Here is a 22,697-nt window from a genome sequence, read left to right as displayed (position 1 = left end):
CCAGAGTGAGTGAAAGCATGCAGAGGAGAGTTGGAAACATAACAGGAAAAGGGGTCTAATGAGCGCAAACCCATCCCCCCCTCCCAACACATTCCCTTTTTTTGGTGGGCTGTCTCCCTAACACAGGAAAAACACTAGAGGAATACTTATGCAAGCCCCTCTGCCGCTCTCTTTTTCTTCTTACATGACAGAAATGTTGAACTTTAGACGCTTCTGAGCATTGAGGAGTGTCTGTGGGCCGGTACAAAGCTGGATTTTCTCAATGACTCTGACTACAGCAGTTAAGTTCTTTCATTTACATCAGGAGGACTTCATGTGTGTGATTCTTGCAGATGTGAAACAAGCCACTGAGGACCACTGGAAGATAAACCTCAATAACCTTCTGCCTGAAAAAAAATGAAGTGAAGACTGAAATAAGCAATAACCCACCTGCTCTCCAGCATTAAATCAGTACATTTTTGGCATACTAATATATTTTCTCTGCACAAGGACGTTCCAAGTTTTTCTTTCAGCTTAAAAGCCTCATGGCTCAAAGTCCCTCAGAGTTACGTCCTGTGATTGTCTCTGGGGTGTGGGTGGGCAGAGAGTAGGAGCGTTCCAGTCAACCTCAGCAGCCGCTGAGCAGAGGGCAAGAGGCGCCTGGTTGTCTGGTCATCTAAGAGCAACTGAAGCCATCAGCGTGGACCATGTGTGCCGCAGCCTTGGAGGAATACTGTGGGTCCATTTTCTGGGTGAGTTCAGCAACCAGAGCTAATGCAGCGGAGGAGAGAGGCTGGGAGCTGAGGGAAATTGTGATCAGTTGGCTTCACTTTAGACTCACTTTCGACTTTCAAAATGAAAACACAGAAAAAACGTTTGACGCACATATGATCAATAACCTGTGCTGTAATTTCACTTAATGTAACTGGAGAAGAACAGAGGATGGAAATGATAACACCCGTACGCTGTAATACATGACAATACAACATCTCTCTATTATTTTGTGTCATGACATAGAAATTATCACCTCAAGAAGAGTCAAGAAACTGTTATTTTACATATTGTCATGTCAATCCTTCGCACCATGACATACTGTAGCTGGGACGGTTATTTATAAAACATTTCAGCTAAGGAATGTGTGAGGAAGATTATGTTAAAGGACAAAGAGGATGTTTTAGCACTTTTATGTGAAAGCATTTTATGTTTTCAACCCCTGTACACAGTGAGCTCAGTGAACATGTGACTGTCCTTAAGTAAGACATGACTCAGCATGTAAAATCCCTACAGGATATGTTTATGAGCTGCAACTCTGGATCCCTGTGACTGTAAGATAAACAAACCCTTCTCAAGTATATTTAATGAATTTAACTGATAATAACAAAATGGTGAAAATTGCATACACGTTCTCTGGTTTCAGCTTCGTAATGAGAGGATTTGCTGCTTTTCTTCTTCTTGTTAAACTGAATACATTTGGGATTTGGACTTTTGGTCAGACACAAGACATTTGCATGCATCACCATTTCACTTCTTTTGATAACTGTTAGCTAATTGAAAAAAAAACAGTACAGATTGTGCTTTCCTCATGGGGAAATGTATCCACTAAAAGCATCCACACAGATAAACACCTCCATGTGCTGTCTAAAACACACATACACATACACACATCTCTTCCAGCTCGTACTGCTACATTCCCTCCTGGAGCTTGTATCACTAATGTAGCCTGTGAAATGGAACAAGACTTCATCTAATAACAGGTTGCTGTCCGAGAAGACGGCAATAATTTAAAGTGCTAGAAACGCTAATAAATGCAATTTTCTGTTCTCTGTCAGGGTCATTTGTTTTTATAGCACATTAAACTCCTCAGTGTTCAGCTCCTCTCACACCACGTTCCTATCGGTCCATTAGATGGAGAGGCAGGTCTCCATTGTTAACCTCTCCAGGAGTGCGCTTTACACCTGCTGCTGTAAATAGTGAGCAGGGACTAAGGATTTAATCACATGTGAGTGGCTGTTGATTAAATTTCTAATTAGGGAGTTGTTTGGTGTCCCTGCGGTGTAATATTGCACAAGCTCCGGAGGTACACGGATGGGAGTGTGTTTGTATTGCATTTGCAGATTATGCGGGCAGCATGATTTTGTAAGAATTCTGTTATCCTTGTGTGATGAATGTGTGTGTGTGTGTGTGTGTGTGTGTGTGTGTGTGTGTGTTTGTTTGTTTGTGTGTGCACTTCAGAATGCTTCATATGTGGATAGAGAGGACCCAGATCTCCCAGTATGTGTGGAGCAGACGGCGCTGGTCTGGATCCCTCTGGGGTTCCTGTGGCTCTGTGCCCCGTGGCACCTGGTGTCTCTCTGCAGAAGGACACAAGTGAACACAAAACACCTGTCCAAGAGCTACCTCTTCAAGCAGGTAACACACACAGCAAGCAAAAAGAAACAAACAAGCACAGTGTTCCAGGCATAATATGAGAGGGAAGAAGAGGGAGCTGATTAACGCAAGCAACAAATATCCATTAAGAAATCTTGGCACAAGAGGTCAAAGATACAGTTAAATTCCTTCCTCAGTAGGCTTATTTGTATTTTGTATTTAAAGATCCTCTCCAGTTTTTGTTTTTAGACATATAATTTATATGGTACAGTGTATGATGATACTCTGCTTGGAATTATAACATTACAATAACAGTTCAATTACATATTTAAATATTCTTAAAATTACACTTCCCACTCTTTAAAAAAAATGCAGAGTCTATGAATGAGCAAATGTTTTTAGTTTCAAAAGTTCAAGTGTCTCCTGCACCTGCACTGCCTCTTCAACTCGTTGTGATGACACAAAACCACACATGTATGTACACGTTTTAAACCGAGATTCAAGTTGAGCATGGAGAAATTTTACCTTCTAGTGTCTGACTCTGCACAGTGAAGGTCAAACAAACAAGTGGATGAACAAAAGGCAAAACACTCTCACATCCCTGTCCCCTCCCCTCAGCTTGTGGTGTCTCTGTTGTTGCTGACGGCCATAGCGGCCCTGGCAGTCACACTGGGAGAGGATTATGGTCCAAGCAAAGACCCACCGTCAACAGTGAAACATCCTGGTGTATACTATGCAAACCCTGTCCTGTATGCTGTCACGTGGGTAAATATAACAGGTTTTACATTTCTTTATCTGCTCAGGAGGTCAAGATGAAAAGATTATGTTTTTTTTTTTGTTTGTTTTTTTTTAAGTTCTGCCATGTCTTCTTTGTTAGATCCTTCTGCTGTTGTGCCAGGAGGGAGTGAGGCGAAGGGAAGGAGCGGTGGACTCGGCCACTCTCTTCCTCTTCTGGTTGCTCCTTGTTCTGTGCGACGTCTTCCCTTTCCAGACCCTCCTACGAGAAGCGCTCAGGCAGGTAGGAGCAAAAAAAAACGTTCAATCATCAAGTCGGGAAGTCGAGTAGCTGAAAACTGCTAATTTTACTCATACATAATGCGCCTTCCTCACCCTTGAACACGTGTCTTCCAACCATCAGGGAGAGATCAGTGATCTTCCTCGTTTCTGCCTTTTCTACATTTCCTTTGGCCTGGAAGTGATTGCACTTCTTCTCTCTGCTGTGGCTGATATCTCTCCAGAGGCTGAGGAGCATGTAAAAAAGGTACCTAGGCACCCAGATGAAAGCCTTTTTTCATCACTGTCAAGTTCATAATAATGTAATATGCAGAACCCTCATTGCCTCAGCCTGCTGTGAACATAATCCATCTGTGTGCTGTTTTTTGTATTTTTATTTTTTTTATTTATTGTTGCTATCCACAGAATCCCGAGGCAGGTGCAGCATTTTTGAGCAGAATCACATTCAACTGGTTTAACAGGTAAGTTAAAAGTTGCTTGAGTCCGAGCATACGCCCGCACGTCTACGCCATTGACTTCCAACTTCTCCTCATCTCTCCAGCATGGTGATTAAAGGCTACAAGCGGCCCCTGATTCAGGAGGACATGTGGGAGCTAAACGAGACAGACACCACTGCTTACATCAACCAGCGCTTCCAGAATTTCATGCAGCCGGAGTTGGCCGCAGCTCGGGTCCGCTTCCAAACGCAGATGAAGAAGAAATGGCATAAGAACAGAGACAAAGCCCAGGATGTTGCCTTTCAGAATGGCCTCTCCAATGGTCTGGGGAAAGGCATCAGTCAGGATGTGTTGATGATGGTGAGAGTGTGCAGAGAAAAAACACTGAACACACATATACAGTGCATTCTTTTCCATTCCAGATGGATTTTATTTTTAATAAATGTCTCAGATTTATTGTTGCTGAATATGAATGGCAATGTGCGCTCAAACAATACTCTTCTTTAGGAGGAAAAGGGAAAGAAAAAAGATGAAAAGAAGAAGAAAAAGGACAAAAAGAAGGAAGAAGAGGACTATCCCAACTCATGGCTGATTACCACTATTTACAAGACCTTCAAAGGGGTGCTCTTCGAATCTGCCGTGTTCAAACTCCTGCAGGACCTGTTGGCTTTCGTCAGTCCTCAACTCCTGAAGTGAGTTAAAGTTTAAATAAAATCCTCTCATCAGCGACCGGATATTGATAGTGATTTTCTCCAGTTGTCTTATGAGCAGCTAATTTGCCTTGCAGATGAATGTGTTTACAGTTTTTTATAGACTGATGTTTTTAAATGATTTCATTGTTCCTTAAAAATCATACCCCGCTGACAAACCTTGAATCTGAAAAGTCAGTCTGCATCGCTGTCAACAAAGTAATGTTTTCTGTTTACTGTTTCACTCTGTCACCATTGTCTGCAATCATTAACACAGAGTCTGTATGTAGGGGAAACTCAGGATAGGAATCTTTGTTTTTCACTTCGACCTTGTAGCAAAGAGTCAATTGAATTAATGATGAACAGCTTAAAAAAAAAAAAATAATGCAGCAGAACCAGAGATGTCATTTGTTTTCCTTGTCATCTTCAGCTTCTGTTGATGCTGACACAAGTGGCGTCATTTGAGACAACTTATCAGACTTTACACAACTTCTTCTAGAGCCACAAAAGCCTTTATATAACTTATTTCACATATGTAGATGCAGTACTAGTCCCCAAAATCTGTAAACAGACTCTGATGTGTGAACTCATTGTTCCCCTTCAAAGCAGTATACATGTTGTGTGCTTGTGAATCATCTAACCCTTGAGTTTAGCTATTTAATACTGGTTAGCTTAAACATCAACTGATAACACTAGCTCACAGGGGGAGAGGAAATTGTGAGAAAAGAAGTAAATGGGAGGCAAAATGAGGGAAAATGTAGTAATACTTCACAATATTTAGTGTAAAGATCTCTTTACAAAATGAGACCTGAGAACAAGAAACAATTACAAGAACACAATCAACAAAACAAAAATGGCACAATTACACAAGGAACTGAGAAACAAGGTGATAAGAAAAACAAGAATCGTAATAAAAGGCACAAGATAAAGCATTAAAATCTCCAAGGGAAATGTACGGCTCTATTTTGAGGGCAGTTTGGTCCATTTAAACAGCACATGGTACCCGAAACCAGTTCGAACCAGATTGAAAGGAGAGAAGAGATGTCACGTAGTTTGGAAGCTTCAACAGTGGAGCTTTATAAATGACTGACATTCCTTCTTGACTGTAGGGAGGTCCAACCCACTGTGTGATACAGAGAACAAAGATGAGTACGATCTTTGTCATTTGTGATAAAGTGTAGTGCACTATGATACACAGGGTTTAAGTGCTGGAGTGTAGATGGGGCAGCATGACAATACAGAATATCAGTCAAGGACAGACGTTAAGGTTGACTGTGCAATAGTTTTACTGTTGGAGGAAGACAGACATCATTTCATTCTATACACGAAGCCTAATTTTTAAATCAAATGTTGAATATGAATCCTGAATGATTGTCTACTGTCAAATATTTGTATGACTCAGCAAGAGCAATATGGGTGCCATGTAAAGTTTTAATGGCAGGATTATGAGTCACTGGAGGAGGTGGATTTAAAACTAGTCTGTCGTTAGGGAGTGATAATCGGAAGTCTGAAGATGAGTCAGGGTCTGCGCTAGATCCTGGGGCATGTAAATTTGTATCATCAGCAACAATGGACGTTACTGATTAGGAACAAATCCATTATTTATGTATTATGTTAAAAGCAACGGACCAAGGATAGGACCCTGTGGCAACCCATTTCTGTTTAATTAAGAATCATCAGCAACAGTTAGATCCTGGAAAGTCTGTGCTGAGCTTCCCCATTAACTAACTTTTTCTCTGTTGCTAGATTGATGGTCTCCTTCACTCAGGACAAATCCAGATATACCTGGGAAGGCTATCTGTATGCAGTGCTGCTGCTAGTGGTGGCCATTCTGCAGTCTCTGTTCCTGCAGCAGTACTTCCAGCGCTGCTTTGTGCTGGGGATGAAAGTTCGCACTGCCATCATGGCTGCTGTGTACAAAAAGGTAAAATCATGTGACAAAACCTCTCCACAGACCTGCCACAATACTCAGGACTGCCTCTGGTAGTTTAAGCTACAGTAGGTGTCTCCAGGGCCACATTTTGCCATGATGACAGACACACATACGCAAGGCGAAGATAATGCCAGCCCTGCTGACCATGCCTGTTCCGAAATAAAATGCTAATTTGTCAGCTGTATGAGTGAAAAATCACTTTTATCAACATGGGACCACAACATACCTAACACTGAAAAAAAGAACATTTCCTGCCTGGAAATACTTTACCTCAGTCTCTCGTGTTTCCAACCTGAGCTATTCAATTACTCATACTTTTGGATAACGTCATAACTGCACACCACCAGTCAAGAGTGAGAATTCAAAGAAAAATATATTTTTTGTTGGTTCTGTATCTTTTATCATTTACAATTTTATTACATTTTAAAATCTCTCCCTGCTGTTCCTCCTTTATTCCTCCTCCAAGGCATTGGTTGTGTCTAATGACACTCGTAAAGAGTCAACGGTTGGGGAAACAGTGAACCTGATGTCAGCCGACGCACAGCGCTTCAACGATGTGACCAACTTCATCCACCTGCTCTGGTCCTGCCCTCTGCAGATAATCATGGCCATTGCATTTTTGTGGCTGGAGTTAGGCCCTTCTGTGTTGGCAGGACTGGCAGTCATGGTGTTAATGGTGCCGATCAATGGACTGCTAGCCACCAAGGCCAGAAAAATCCAGGTTAGTAGAATTGCACACACATACAGTTGTTACAGCTTCAGAAAATAGTGTACTGTGTTTCACAAAAATAATATACCACAATTGTAGTTAGGGTTTAATAAAACTTAAATACTTGAATGTCATTAGTAATACTGAATAACAACATCACTGAATTAGAAAATATGGCACACTAAAAAGTAACACATTACACCAGGATTTGTACAATTTACCTACATGCAACGGTTGAGGTGGTGAAATATAAATTCTCAGTACAATCACTTTCCTAAAAAGTACAAAATAAAAGCACAAGATCTTCAGATTCACTTGTCCCTGTTTTATCATTTCTTCAACAGTTTCCATCATTCTATTAGACATGTACATACATGGTCTGCTATGTTTAGACTTTAGAAACAACTGGGAGAATAACTAGCTCCATTATTTTTAATAATTTGTCAGCTCTTGACTCTTTATTGTACTGATTATTCAAACAACATAGAGACATACTGAAAGCACAGAAACATTGACAAAAATATTCAAAGTTCAAAATTAAAAAACAGGAAGCCACTGTCTCTACTTTCTGCCAAATAATGACATAATCACAATTTAAAAGTCTCATATTGTGAAATTTCCATGTCTTTTTTTATTATAAAGCTGGTCTCGGGTCTATATTAAAAATGTGAAAGTATCAAAGCTTCAGACCACAGAAAAATTCACATAAGCTGTATTCAGAAACTCTGCCTTACAGTCTATGCGTAAAAAGAGCCGTCAGGACTTCCATAGCTTTATGATGTCACAACAAAGCAGTCACCCCAAACCTGGCCCACCCGTTCCCACCATCCAACCTTGCAGCATTTGGTTTATATAAGTGTTAACCTGAAATCTGCTACATTTTTAGTTAATCACTCAGAAAACAGTCAGCCAACCAGAGGAGAGGCTTGGTGCCTCTCTTCTGATTGGCTTATCAACCTGTTGTTGCTAGAGCTCCAGAGAGAGGAGAAGTAAAACTAGATAGAGATGATTTTTGTTGCTTAAAACCACAAATATATCTTCTTATGGATATCAAAACTTCAAATAAAACACCAAAAAAGTGTTTTGTCTTTTACAAAAGCTTAAACTCAAGTCTTTGTACACTGGTAGTAAAAATGACACAGAGATTAAACCCCAATCCATTTACATGGACAACAAGGTTGTGCATGTGGAACCTGTCACTAATTATATTCCCTCTGCAAACAGAGGTGACAGAATCAAACGGAAGCATAGAGGCCTGAGCTGAGGAATGTCAACAATTATGCATGGAGCTAGCATCATTACCGTCCATATGCAAACCTACGCCCTTAATCATAAGGGAATGGTTTTGTAACAGCTCATGCTGTTTACTTCTGTATGTCCATTGTTAGAGTACATGAGACCAAATATGCACCTTAACCAATTGAAAAAAAAAGTTTTCAGACTGTACGTACTGCATGTATTACTGCATTGTGCAGTTTTCCCGATAATCATGTTTCCTCTGTATTCCATCAATTCTATTAAAAGCCTCTTTAAATTTTCTGTCAAGTGAATGAAAGCTGTGTGCATTTTGCAGTCACAGTACACAATACAAGTGCTAAGTCAAATTTCTTGGTAGGCAGTATTCTTCTTTTGATTGGGTAATTTAAAGGCAGGGGGGAGCCAAGCCTGCATTTCACTGCATGTTCCCAATATAATTTGTAATTTGACATTTTCAAAGAAATATGCTTTGAGCTTTGAGAAAAAATGAGGTGTGCTGCTCATTGATTGTATTAAAACCTTTCTTCCTGGCTGCATTTACTGTCACATGTTTTTGTTATTTTCCTGTATGATCTTTTTAACATGAGTCTCTTTTCAGATAGAGAACATGAAGTTCAAAGACAAGAGACTGAAAATCATGAATGAAATACTCAATGGGATCAAGGTGAGTGCCTTTATTCAGGGTATTCATGGAGTTTATAATACCCCCCCCCCCCCATCCATGGTAATTGGTGTAAGATTACCACCTCTGCTGCTTTTCTTTTTCTGATAAATAGTTCAGGTGGAGTGGTGGGGTGGGGGGACTCTAAGTGAGGCCCCTTCCTCAGATGAAAGGCTTTTATGCTTGAGGAAAAAGCTGAAATGTTAGTCCGCTGTTCCTTCTATTGTACTGCATCCACCACCTGTGGTTTATTGGCATTGACTACATAAGATATGAATGCTATTCCTCTGTTCCCCACCCTTCCTTTTCCATGTCCTCCACAATGCCCTCTCCTCCCTCGTCCCCCCATCCGTCTTTCTCCTCCCCCCAGATTCTGAAGCTGTATGCATGGGAGCCATCCTTTCAGGTGCAGGTGGAAAGCATTAGGGGGCAAGAACTGAATGTCATGAGGAAGTTTGCCTACCTGTCGTCTGTCTCTACTTTCATTTTCAGCTGCGCTCCAGCTCTGGTGAGTCCTGTGAAGAAGCGTCACAAAAAGATGAGAAGCGGCTGACTAAAGAAAGTCTTTGCAAATCCTTTTTCTCACACTTTTCTTTGGCCACAGGTTTCTTTGGCCACATTTGCAGTGTTTGTAGGGGTGAGCTCAGAGAATGTGTTGACGGCTGAGAAAGCTTTCACCTCCATCTCGCTTTTCAACATCCTCCGATTTCCCCTGGCCATGCTGCCCATGCTCATTGCTGCAATTGTGCAAGTAAGAGAGCAACAACTCACAGTACATACTCACATACCAAACCTATGCCCATAGCCCGTTAACCTGTATTTTTTTTCACTTCAGACAACAGTATCCAGGAAGCGCCTTGAGAAGTTTCTCGGAGGTGACGACATTGAGAGCGACATTGTGCAGCATGATCCCAGTTTCAGTATGTTCACCATCAGCGTTCACTCCTGCTCCTCTGCTGAGCAGCAAAGATTATTAACGGATTTTTTGGTACATGTGCAGTTAATCTGTCTTCTCTGTGCATCTCTTTTCATCTGTTAGACTCTGCTATCAGCGTATGTGATGGTTCCTTTGCTTGGGAAAGAGATGCTGAGCCTCTGCTGAAAAAGTATGTCTGTTTCGTCAGACACAAAATTACGTATTTGGATATTACGCAAAAAAATATGTTTGTCTTTTACTGTTTTTTTGACCACATTACCTCTGTGTGTGTTTTCCAGTGTGTCCTTAGACATTAAGCCGGGTCGGTTGGTAGCAGTGGTGGGAGCTGTGGGCTCAGGAAAGTCCTCTCTCATGTCAGCTCTCCTGGGAGAGATGCACAGCACCAAAGGCTTTATCAACATTCGGGTGACGCATCATTTTTTGTCTTCATGTCTGTCTAGCAATTAAAAGTGTGTTCAACCAAGTAATGTGCACACAAAAGAAAATGTTTTCAAATGGTTTCAATTGATACATTTTTTTTTTTATTTATTTGACAATTGAAAATTCAGAATTCCTTTGCGCAGCAGTAATTACAATCATTGAGGATTAAAAGACTATAATAAACAACAAATCCTAAAAGGCTTAATGTCCTCCAACATACAACAAACTACATGAAACAATGACACTAGTCGAAACAAAGCATACATACAACAGCAGAGATGTGTCATGTTTTGCCATAGCAGACACTTTTTGTTAGTTTTGTTTTGTCTTTGTGCTCCCCTTTGTCTGTGTCGGTTCGTCTGTTGTCTTTCTGTTTAGTTCAGGGTTTGTTCATGTCTGTTCATGTCACGTTCACGTGTGTTAAATAAACCTGCCTGCACCGTCTCCCGTGTGTTGGTTGCATTTGGGTCCAACTTACCTCGCAAACCCTGACAGAACGAACCGACCAGAAATGGACCCCTACCTACCGCCAAACCTGACAAGATGCACAGCTGACATGTTCCGAGATCTCGTCATGAAATTAATCAGGCTACAAATTACTGAAAAAACATCTTTTCAAGGACACTTTGAAGAAGTGTGATCAGTTTTAGGCTTAAAGGGAGATTGATCCATTTTACATCAGCAGAATAAAGAACCCATCAAGCAAAATATGAAAAATCGAGCTATCTCTTGTAAAATAGCTGTGTGTTAGTAAAAAATATTTCCACTCCGTAAATCTTTCTTTTCTTGAAATTATAAAACTCTTATTCTAAATTCCACCTGACCAGTTGTAAGAACTTCAGCTGTCTTTTAGTCAGCAGTTATGTTTTCAATAGAGGCGGCTATATACAATGTAAAAGTCTACAGCTCTTTAGTCCATGGCCAACTCCATTGCAAAAGAAAGTTAAAGCTTATTGTACCCATTCTTCACAGAAGTGGCTGGACAATATTGTCGTTACAGGAAAGTCTGAGCCTGACCCTTAATGTCTTTCTCCCCAGGGTTCCCTTGCATTTGTGCCACAGCAAGCCTGGATCCAAAACGCCACTCTGAGGGATAATATTCTGTTTGGCTCTCCCCTCGAGGAAAGGAGGCTCCAGGAGGTGATACATGATTGTGCCCTGGCCCCTGACTTGGAGCTGCTGGCTGGTGGAGACCTCACTGAGATTGGTGAGAAGGTGAGAATCTATTCAAGGGTTTAAGGTTTTGAGGATTTGAACATGTTAGGATGTATTTTTATTAATGAATATATGTAAAATCATTGTGATATTGATTATTGGTCAAATTGCCCTTTACTTACACTGTTTTTGCATCTTTTAGCTTGTACTTGAAATCAGGTGTTATGATTCCATTATTTCCAAATATGAAATCATCTTGCAGAGACTTTGAACTTGCTCACAAAACCCTGACTGAGAACATCATGTCTAGTTTTATTTTTCTCAAGGTTGTGCTATTGTTGCATAATAATGCTGTTTCAGTGCTGATGGGACGCTTAAAAACACAGACAACCGTTTAAACCTAATATTTTGCTTGTGCTGTTTCTCTTCTCTCCTCTCCTCTCCTCTCCTTTCATCAGGGCATCAACCTCTCAGGGGGTCAGAAGCAGCGTGTTAGCTTGGCCAGAGCAGCTTATAGTCAGGCTGATATTTATCTACTGGATGACCCCTTGTCTGCCGTGGACTCTCATGTAGGAAAGCATCTCTTTGATAATGTGATTGGACCCAATGGACTACTCAAAGATAAGGTTTGTACTGAACCCCAATTAAAGTATTGATCAGTATTAAATTCTTCACTTCAAAATAACTAGGATTTGACTGGTAGAAATCATAATAAAGTGTTGAATACAGTGTATTGGTAGCATTAGTAGCTGGCAGGTGTGAAATAGTGATTTCCAGTCATTCCATAGGCCTGCTGGTAAACACACATTACAGTGTTTTTACTTATTATTATTGATTGCCCAAAGTGAATTGTGGTTTTTGCAGCTGACGCCCAGTGTGTCTTTATCTGCACAGACTCGTATCCTGGTGACTCATGGAGTGAGCTTCCTGCCTTTCGTAGATGAAATAGTGGTCCTTCAGGATGGAAGGATTTCTGAGGTCGGATCCTACAACAGCCTTCGTGCCAGCAGAGGAGCTTTTTCTGAGTTTCTAGACACATATGCCAGAGAGCAAAGTAATCAGACCCAGTCAGAGTCAGGTAGCTCCCCCTTTTGTCTCGCTGCATTATGGACATGAGCTGCACAGGTTGCTGACGTATGCAAAGACTGACTGCATATGTACTACTGTGTGATTATGAGTTATATACAGGGTGGCATTATTTAGATGTGCTGTTTTGCCTTTCTTTGTATTTACCAATGGACCAATATTTTATACTTATATGATTAACTCCGTTACCTCAAGCACTGTCAAGTTAATAAAATGTGTGACCCTATTTATTCAGATCCTTGCCAGGATACTGCAGATGTAGAGCTCATCCCTGAAAGAGAGGATACGCAACCTGACTCTCCTTTGGAGGACACAGTTTCTGTTACTCTGAAGAGAGAAACTAGTATCCGCCGCAGCCAGCGCAACGGCAGGTTAGAGCATAGAGAAGTGGTGGATGATACAGGCTGTGTGTGTTTGTGTGCGTGAGTGTGGATTAATGTTGGGGGGGGCCTTCTTAACCAAATCATCACTATTACAAGATCTCATGCCCAGAAAACAAGGACAATATTTTATATTGTCCTGGTTATAATATTGTTTTGTTTGTTTTTTTTTGTCTGTTCTGTCATTTTTTCTTAGTGTCAGACTAAGAAAAAACAGTTCTATAAGAAAATCTGAGAACATTGGTGAATCAAAGAAAGGCCAGAGGCTAATAGAGAAAGAAGCCATGGAAACAGGACAGGTGATATAAAGTTGTTGGTCTACCTAAATACTTTTATCAACAGCACAAATGACCCAAAATTAGAGCTTGATAATTATAACCTGTTTCCTTAGATATTTTTATTTATTTATTTATTTTTTCTTGCTTTGACATCCAGGTGAAGTTCTCAGTCTACCTTCAGTACCTGCGTGCCATGGGCTGGGGATATGCCGTCATGGTCTTCGTGGTTTACTTCATCCAGAACATTGCGTTCATCGGTCAGAACCTGTGGCTGAGTGACTGGACCAATGATGCAGTGGAGTACTATAACATGACATACCCTGCCTGGAAGAGGGATACCAGGGTGGGAGTGTTCGGAGCTCTGGGAGTGGCTCAAGGTAACAGAACAGTTCAACTCACTGCAGTCGAGCCTTTTTTTATTTGGCAAATATTTTCATATTCATGTCAGTTAACTTCAAAGCTAAAGTGGGGTTTTTTTTCCCTCCCACTGACAGTAAAAACTCTATGTCTCTCCTACATTCATGTTCCAGTATGTCTTTATAGTATTTTATGTGCAACCTGCACATTGAGTTTCTATACATCTAACATATCATATTAAAGGAATAGTTTGACATTTTGGGAAATACGCTTTTGCCTTAGCTGTGGAGCTGCTGCGTTTGTGTCGTGTGTGTTGGCTGGTAGAGAATGGACTTTAGGTTGTATGAGGGTTAGAATACTTTGTATTGATAATAAAACATTGTATCTGTTCAATTTGGGTTTAATTACCCAAAGCAACAGACTGGAAGCGTCCATGTGTTTGGTTTTCAGGCTGTTCCATATTGTTAAGCAACAAGTCGGATATAGCAGAGCTGTCCAAGGAATCATTACAGCACATAACTCCCTGTACAACCACAACCTGACATTTTTTCAAGTCTGTTTGTGTACAAATGAAACAAAATTTAACATAATAGGCTCTAAGCTTTACAGATGGTACAGGTAGGCATACTTCTGAACTTTGGGCAGAGCCAGGCTAGCTGTTTGTCCATACTACTGTAACTCCACCCTTACTCCATCTCTATACTTAACACACAAGCACAGATAGTTGTATTCATCTTCTCATGTAATTCTCAACAAGAAATTTGAACTATTAACCTTAGGTTAGAGTTAGAGAGGTTTTTAGCTGCCTTGAAAGGAAAAAAGCATTTGCTTGAGTCCTATTTTTATCATCTAATATTTTCATGCTAATGACCCAATTATCTCCTCTGTTACTATTAAGTTTTTAGCAATTGATGGTAATTTCATACCGTTTAAATCAAATATTCCTCAGAGACAGGATGAAGGATGTCAGGATGTTAAAAAAAAGTGCAGAACTGAGTGTCCTGTTGAATTTTAAATTGATTATAACAGTGAACAGGAGTGTAGATGATAGCACTTACCCTCAGGGAACATCAGAGTAGAGGAGCTTGAACTGAGGATTCACTGTGCTGCTGTCATTTTTGAAGCTTGTCACTAGTGGTGAACTGCCTTGCTTGTTATGTCTTCCACAGAGACTCTGTTTTGAAGTCCTCTCCAAAGTGCTACTCAGGTTTATCCAGCAGATTCCTCTCACTTAAGTGATAAGTGCCTCTTTTGGATTTTCAGTGATGGTATCGCTACGGCAGATCAGCTGCAGATGCATAAATGAAACACCAGCTAAGATGATGTGTGTATTACTTCAGAACTCTGCCTTAGTTATTGTGCTGCTCCATTTAAGCAACGGTAACTGACTAGCTAACAGTGAAGAGCACTTAAGGTCGTTGTGAGAACGTTGTGAGACTATATTCTTTTTCATGCAAGATGAGGAACAACAATGTTACAGCGTACCTGAAAATAACAAAGGCCTGGATTTATTTTAGCACATCCCTGACTATTTACTAATGGATGTGCCATGCTGATGTTTTAAGATGGTAAAATGCAGTTTCCTCTTCTCGTGATGCCCAGGTCAGGTTTATTGACTACACTGGGATTTTTTTGCCTGATTGTTCACATTTGTCCTTTTTCACAGTACCAGCACAAAAGTGTCTTTGTGATTCTCCAAATTTAGATTAGTCTCCATTTAAAGTCTTAAATCTTAATTTTAGTTATTTTAGTTTAGTACTACTATCCTCATTCATACTTTTTTGCAAAATGTATTTCATTGTGTGTGAAAGTATAGTTATAGGCAATATTTTAGAAACTCTCTCCTTTCATGGCAGGCCTCTTTGTGTTCCTTGGTACACTGCTCCTAGCCAATGCTTCGGTTACTGCATCTCAAATCCTGCACTCAAGGCTACTTAACAACATACTGCGTGTTCCCATGGTGTTCTTTGACACTACACCTATTGGAAGAGTGGTCAACCGCTTTGCAAAGGTAAGATTAATTAATTTAATCCAATTTTTTTTTTCATTCTTATTTTGCATCGATTCTGCAATCAATGAAGCCAATGAAGTTCTACATTTATTACTCTTATTAGCTGCTGATAGACAAAATTGAGGCCACCAACACAGAAGGAGCATTTTTGATGCCCTCTAAGCTTGATGTCCATTCTTTATGCTGTCAGTTAAACAGTCAGTCAAACTTTATTTGCATAGTACCTTTTGCATACAATTCAAAGTGCTTTATAGACGACTGAAAGGACGATAATAAAACAGAATGAATGTGAACTGTAAAAACTATTTGAAAACAATTTCAGACTAATGCAGAAGACAAAAATGAAATGTCATAAATATAGAGTAAAAAAAAAACAATCAAATGGATTAAGCTAAAATAAGTTAAAGATGATGACAAATGAAATATATGGGGCTCAAAGCATAAAAACTAAAAGCGGCCTCACCAAAAGTTTTTGTCCTGCACTTTGAAACAACTACAGTATAGTGCCACATGACCTGACATGTTGTTCTGGTTCAGGTACTGAAATGATGTCAGAAAAGTGAGCTGGTACAAGAGCATGAAGTTAAAAACAAGTATTTTAAGAGAGTCATAAACTGGCAGGCAACCAAGGACTTTAAAACAGGTCCAATGTGTTTGTTCCCTCTGGTCCTCTTTGGCACTTAGGCAGAGTTCTGAGTCAGCTGTTTTTTAATGAGACTTCTGTTCTCGCAGGCGTCCCCTGAGGTGTACTTAAATATGTCCTTGTCCACCAGGAACTACAGCATCCCAAGATGAGATTGTTTTGATCTATTTGGATCTGTTCTTGATCATTTGAAAGCACTATAGTAATTGTTAATAATAATAGTAGTATAGTAATATTTAATTACCTTTAATAGAGACTAACCATCCTAACACTGGTCCTAAAGGACATTTTCACAATAGATGAAGCCATTCCTCAATCCTTCCGCTCCTGGCTCCTGTGTCTGTTGGGCGTACTGGGGACACTGTTTGTCATCTGTTTGGCCACTCCTTTCTTCACCATCATCATCATTCCTCTGGCCCTGGTCTACTACTTTGTACAGGTGAGCTGAACAAGAGCGAGTAAAAGACAAGATTAAGAAACAGAAAGGAGACTAATTCCATGAAAACTAACAGAATGAAATAGAAACCGTGAATATTAAAGAGAGAAAGGCTTGTTCCTATTTGAAAGACAATCCAGTTAAATCATATCTGTCGTCTTGCCCTCTCTCTACAACCAGCGGTTCTATGTAGCCAGTTCAAGACAGCTGCGTCGGCTGGACTCGGTGTCTCGCTCTCCCATATACTCTCACTTTAGTGAGACAGTGTCAGGCCTGTCAGTCATAAGAGCCTACAGCCATCAAGAAAGGTTTCTTAAACACAACGAAATAACTATTGATGAAAACCTGAAGAGTGTCTACCCGTGGATAGTGTCAAACAGGTTAGATAACTGCAAACACAAACCATTACCAACACACATTTATTTTTTAATGGGTTAATTGTGTTGGTGAGTGATGACACCCTTAAATCTGTGTGCATGTATTTCTGTTTGTGCGTGTTTACTTTACAGATGGCTGGCCATCCGTCTTGAGTTCCTGGGAAACCTGGTGGTGTTTTTTGCGGCTCTGTTTGCTGTTATTTCCAGAAATTCTCTGGACAGCGGCCTGGTTGGCCTGTCGATATCTTACGCCCTTAATGTCAGTCCCCTGTTACACTCACATCACACACACTGCAGATAATAACAATGATGTTCGTGGCAATAATAATTACAGTGCAATGATAATAAGTTATAACAATGCAAACAATGTAAACAGTGCCCTCTCTCCTATTGGGGCTCTGCAGGTAACGCAGACCCTCAACTGGCTGGTGAGAATGACCTCAGAGCTGGAGACCAATATCGTTGCCGTGGAGAGAGTGAGTGAATACGCCGAGCTAGAGAATGAGGTATGTCGAATTGAGAGTTTTCTCTACATTCACAAATCGCTCTGGGAACATGACCCCCACTGGCACATGCTGCAAAAATAGGATATGCACTTTAGTTACTGACATTTAGTCGTTGAGGTTTAAGAGCTGGCCAGTAACACATGATTTCTTGAATTTTTTTAATAAATGTGATGACATTTAAGTGTTCTTCTTTAGGTATACAGGTGTGTTTTATTTTAAAAGTGTGTTCAGATAGCGTCATCATTTGATTATTCAATTGGGTTTTTTCTTGCTTTTTGATGTGTTCATATTATCCAGGTACTTTCCTAGCGTATCACAGCTCACCTTGACAACTACATTACACATCTCTTGTGTGTGTGTCTGTGTGTGTGTGTGTGTCTTTCTACAGGCTAAGTGGGTAACTGACACTCGGCCTCCAGAGAATTGGCCCGCAGAAGGGAGGCTTCAGTTTGAAAACTACAAGGTCCGTTACAGATCTGGATTAGACTTGGTGCTGCATGGAATCACCTGTGACATCAGCAGCACTGAAAAGGTGTGTGTGTGTGTGTGTGTGTGTGTGTGTGCGCCCGCGTGTGTGTGTGTGTGTGTGTGAGTGTGTGTGTGTGTGTGTGTGTGTGTGTGTGTGTATTGTATGCATAGTATTATGTCAGTATGCAGCTAAATACATCCAATATATCTTAAAATATATTTAGCATATATTAGCATGAAAATATTAGATGATAAAAATAGGACTCAAGCAAATGCTTTTTTCCTTTCAAGGCAGCTAAAAACCTCTCTAACTCTAACCTAAGTGTTCTGTAACCGAATACAAGTAGTTGTAATATGCAAATATATAACTAGTAACTTTAGGTCAAGAAAACCTGAAGAACCCCATGAAATAGGTTCATCATTAAAACTAGATGTAAAACAAAGTTTTTTTTTAACTTTGACATCAGTTTTAGGACCTACAAACTAAAAGAGTAGTTTATTTTGCGGTTTCTATGTGATGGCAAAACTACTTGTCTAAAAGAAAATAACTGCATCTGAATTTCTCCTTTGTCCCCTCTCATTGGGGCTCTTTCATCTTTGGAAGAAAATAGTGATGTTTTGGTTACTTCAGCCTGGTCTCCATTGCTTTTCTTAGCAGCATGCTGGACTGAGGTTTATTTTTCCCTGGATTTTCTGTTGATGAAGCTTGAATCGCTCGTCAGTCAGGGTTCTACTATGTCTGCAGTGTGCACACAGGCTTCAACACAGAGCATGCATCTGCAACAAAGCAGGGATGATTATAACCACCTCTCTGTCAGAGAGCTTTTGTCTTTGTTTCTTTCACCGACTGACTGCCTTGGACTGAGGCATATAATTTATAAGACACAGATACAGACACACACCAAACAAATCAAGCTCCTGCTTCTGGAAACATAAAAATAATGTAATTACTAGGTGTTCTGACACAGGTTTTAAAAGCTTTCACAAACACAGTATGTGTTGCAGTGAGAATACAAAACTTCCACTAAAAGCTTAAAGATGAACACTCACATGAAAAGTAAAAATTTGTAAGCCATTGTGTTAAATTACGTATTTTGTGTGCTCGCTCTCTCTCATTGCATGCAGATTGGTATAGTGGGCCGCACTGGAGCTGGGAAATCAAGCCTAACAAACTGCCTGTTTAGAATTATTGAAGCTGCTGAAGGTCACATCCGCCTGGATGATATAGATATCTCCACAATAGGCCTACATGACCTGAGAAACAGCCTCACGATCATACCACAGGTATGCACAAAAAATCATACACACTAACCCCTCACATAGTGTTCAGTTTTAAAAGGTACGCTGACACATCCAACCCTGTGGGTGCAGGATCCAGTGTTATTCTCCGGGACCTTGAGGATGAACCTGGATCCATTTGACAGATTCAGTGATGAGGACATCTGGAGGGTACTGGAGCTCTCTCATCTGAAGGACTATGTGGCAGGGCTGCAGGAAAGATTACAACATGAAGTCGCAGAGGGGGGAGAGAACCTCAGGTGGGCCATAGAAATAAATGCTGCTCTTCCACATTACAAAAGATTACAGATATATATTACAGATAAATGAGAATATCTGATTATTTCAGATGGGTCGTAAAGATACAAATGGCACAGAATATACTTGATGCCCAGTAGATGCGTTATTTTAAATGTTGATTTGTAACCTGCAAACATCTAAAAATGTATAAATCTTCCACAATCTTCCACTAGGGGATAAATAAAGTATCTATCTATCTATCTATCTATCTATCTATCTATCTATCTATCTATCTATCTATCTATCTATCTATCTATCTATCTATCTATCTTTCTATCTATCTTTTGTAAAATTTGCAATCATATGTCTGCCAAATGAAATGTCGACCAAGTGCAATACACACCAAGATTGTTTTAATGAAATCATTAAAACCACATGGCCATGTGATGACCTTCAGCATCCACAGATGTCATTTAACTTGTGTTGAGTGTTTTGCACAGTCTAAGCCTAATTGAATGTCAATGCACACCACCCACACAGCTCAGTCGTTTGAGCTACCAGGCACTACAATCTCCTACAACAGGGAAATAACCCTTCAGCGTATTTCAAGCAAGAACTAATAGGTGTCTATTTGTGGTTTCGTTTCATGTCTGTTCTCCAAAAACACTGTTTTGAGAAATCAACACGTCACTCTCTTCCCAGTGTTGGACAGAGGCAGCTGCTGTGTCTGGCTCGAGCACTGCTGAGAAAGTCTCGTATCTTAATCCTGGATGAAGCCACAGCAGCCGTTGACTTGGAGACAGACAACCTCATTCAGAATACCATCCGCAAGGAGTTTTCACACTGCACTGTCCTCACCATTGCCCACCGCCTGCACAGCATCATGGACAGCTCCAGGTGAGTTAGTGTGCCTTAAAATCTTGAGGTCCTAGCGCTGATGCCACTCCTGTCAACAGTAAATTTATTTCTTCCTCCATACATTTTTTATTTTGTGCATGGTGAAGATCCCACAAGTGGCCTTGAATTTATTTGTAAAAATAACAAATATTATAAAGCAAACCCCTCCTGTGCTGTCACACTTCCCTTTTATTACTGTATGAAAATGACAGACTTCTGTTAGGCAACACATACAGAATATGTAAGAGTGTTATTCGACAAAATAATCAAACTCAAGGTCCACTAACGCAGTTTTTCCAGAGCTGTCAATACATTAATTTGAGCATTTTAGCATTGTAAGCAGACATTTTGTCCATGTTGGCTTAAACAGTGAAACATTGAAAGTAGCAGTAGCAAAACAATTTCAACTCAAGGTCCACTTTGCTGATCATTACAGAGCTAATTACAATATCACATGGTCTTCATCAGCAAATGTTGTTTGCTCAGTCGTCATAAAACATTTTAGATGTTGACTTTCTATTATTCTGAGCACTTTTAAGGATAGAATTTTCCTTGTTATTGTTTAGTTTATTTGTCATGCCTCTGCCTTCTATTTCAGTCCCAAACAATGATCTATTTCAGTGTAAGGTTTCCTGGGCCAGGTGTTCCAGCAGTTAGGGTTCATCCTCTGTTGTGACAGAAGCCACAGCTGTGAGGTTCAGCTGCTATAAGCACAACTGTATTGAGAATCAGACATGAAAAGAGCTGTGTGACTTCAAAGTCTCCGATATTTTGTACCTAGATGCACTAGCAGCACTATAGACTAGATGAGAGAAGGGGTGAAAGGTAGTGTAGGAGTGAAATGCATGAATTTATTCATTTTATTGTATAGATTTTATCTGTATAAAATACACTTTAAAAGTGCTTCCATAACCACTAGATTGTATGCAACGTGTTTAGAGCTTTGTCTTCTCCCTCATGCCACTTAATAGATATTTTCTTTTTTCTTTTTTCTTTTATTTGCAAGCACATCATCAACATTTGCATTGACACAAATGGATGGGCACATGATCCATCTCTTTCACATTTGAGCAGGAAATGTATCTCTCTTGGATCCTCCTCTGCCAGCCAGTAATGACATGCTGCTCTGCAGGCTACCATTTACGCCTGTGTTTCTTTCACAGGGTAATGGTGCTTGATGCTGGTAAAATAGTGGAATTTGACTCCCCCAGCAACCTGCTTGAGAAACGAGGCATTTTCTATTCTATGGCAAAGGATGCTGGGATAACACGAGAGGATGTCACAGCACTCTGAATTTGCACTTTTCTTCTTTGGCTTTTGTTTTTTGAATGATGAAATTCCATAAATTGTTTTTGTTGTTGGATTTAAAAAGCTGGATTGTGCTTTGATTTTTGAAATGTTGGAATATTTGTATTTATAGGAAACAATATAAAGAAATCATATTCAGGATGTAAATAATTTTTATATGTGAACAATAAATATTCTTTCTCAAATTAAGTTTAATTGTTTTTAATGAAAAGAACCACCTTGGTTGTTTAAGCTTAAACTTCAAGTAAAATTTCAAACTTCTTGTCTTGGTTGACTGGGACATTAAAAGAGCAAATAGACATTTTGGGAAATACAGTTAGTTGCTTTCTAGCCAATAGTTACCAGCAGTGGAGATTGATGCTACTCTCATGTGTGTACAGTAAATATAAAGTTGAAACAATGCTGATGGCAGAAAAGGTGACTGTGTTTCTATTAGTAATTCCGATGGTCATTTACATTTTTTACACACCGAGAGTCTACCCACACAAGGGGTTGTGCTTGAGGACAAAAAGCTCACCAATTAAAAATATAAGTTTGGTATTGATTTCATCTGTAAAAATGAAATTGTTGGTTATGGCAACAGCAGTAACTTATTCAACTGTGTCCAAGGTTATTTGTACGAGGTGACAAAAGCAAGTGGTTTATATTGTATACTGTATTTGATGAATATCTTAAATAAGTCAGTATGAGGATAGCTCTTCTCCTTGCTATTTATTTAATTGATGTTATGATTCATGGCTACCAGACTCTATGTTTTCTGTTCTGATAATGCCAGCCATTAGTGCAGAGATGGAAAGGCAGACAGCCTAGATAATTACAGGCTCATAACTTTATTCTATATTTTATTTCACGCTGTCAAAATTCTGTTGGACAG

At 39.9% G+C, this 22,697-nt stretch overlaps 1 protein-coding gene across 1 annotated transcript; it reads left to right on the top strand.

The window, feature by feature from the left end:
* Window positions 1–284: 284 nt before the first annotated feature.
* On the top strand, window positions 285–21,982 carry abcc2 (ATP binding cassette subfamily C member 2). The gene is made up of 32 exons (XM_022762054.1): window positions 285–731; window positions 2,212–2,388; window positions 2,965–3,111; window positions 3,224–3,364; window positions 3,485–3,607; window positions 3,766–3,821; window positions 3,902–4,157; window positions 4,305–4,489; window positions 6,233–6,410; window positions 6,886–7,140; window positions 8,984–9,049; window positions 9,417–9,554; window positions 9,651–9,797; window positions 9,882–9,966; window positions 10,086–10,152; window positions 10,262–10,388; window positions 11,442–11,618; window positions 12,017–12,184; window positions 12,453–12,636; window positions 12,880–13,015; window positions 13,221–13,323; window positions 13,460–13,679; window positions 15,516–15,670; window positions 16,597–16,752; window positions 16,930–17,129; window positions 17,259–17,385; window positions 17,531–17,632; window positions 18,021–18,164; window positions 19,226–19,384; window positions 19,472–19,638; window positions 20,321–20,515; window positions 21,679–21,982. Exons 1-32 carry the CDS (start codon window positions 687–689, stop codon window positions 21,806–21,808), a joined length of 4,716 nt encoding a protein of 1,571 aa, XP_022617775.1. The 5' UTR covers window positions 285–686; the 3' UTR covers window positions 21,809–21,982.
* Window positions 21,983–22,697: the final 715 nt, after the last annotated feature.

The sequence above is a fragment of the Seriola dumerili genome, unplaced genomic scaffold, assembly GCF_002260705.1.
Source record: "Seriola dumerili isolate Sdu_G_001 unplaced genomic scaffold, Sdu_1.0 BDQW01000024.1, whole genome shotgun sequence".
Taxonomy (NCBI): Eukaryota; Metazoa; Chordata; class Actinopteri; order Carangiformes; family Carangidae; genus Seriola; species Seriola dumerili.
Note: the sequence above shows the minus strand (reverse complement) of the source record. Positions and strands in the feature narration are given on the sequence as shown.

Bases quoted from the DNA above. Each gene is read 5' to 3' on its own strand.
- abcc2 (XM_022762054.1), top strand. From the start codon at position 687: ATGTGTGCCGCAGCCTTGGAGGAATACTGTGGGTCCATTTTCTGG. The intron at 9,555-9,650 runs GTGAGTCCTGTG...CTTTGGCCACAG, and splicing joins TCAGCTGCGCTCCAGCTCTG to GTTTCTTTGGCCACATTTGC. The intron at 9,798-9,881 runs GTAAGAGAGCAA...TTTTCACTTCAG, and splicing joins TCATTGCTGCAATTGTGCAA to ACAACAGTATCCAGGAAGCG.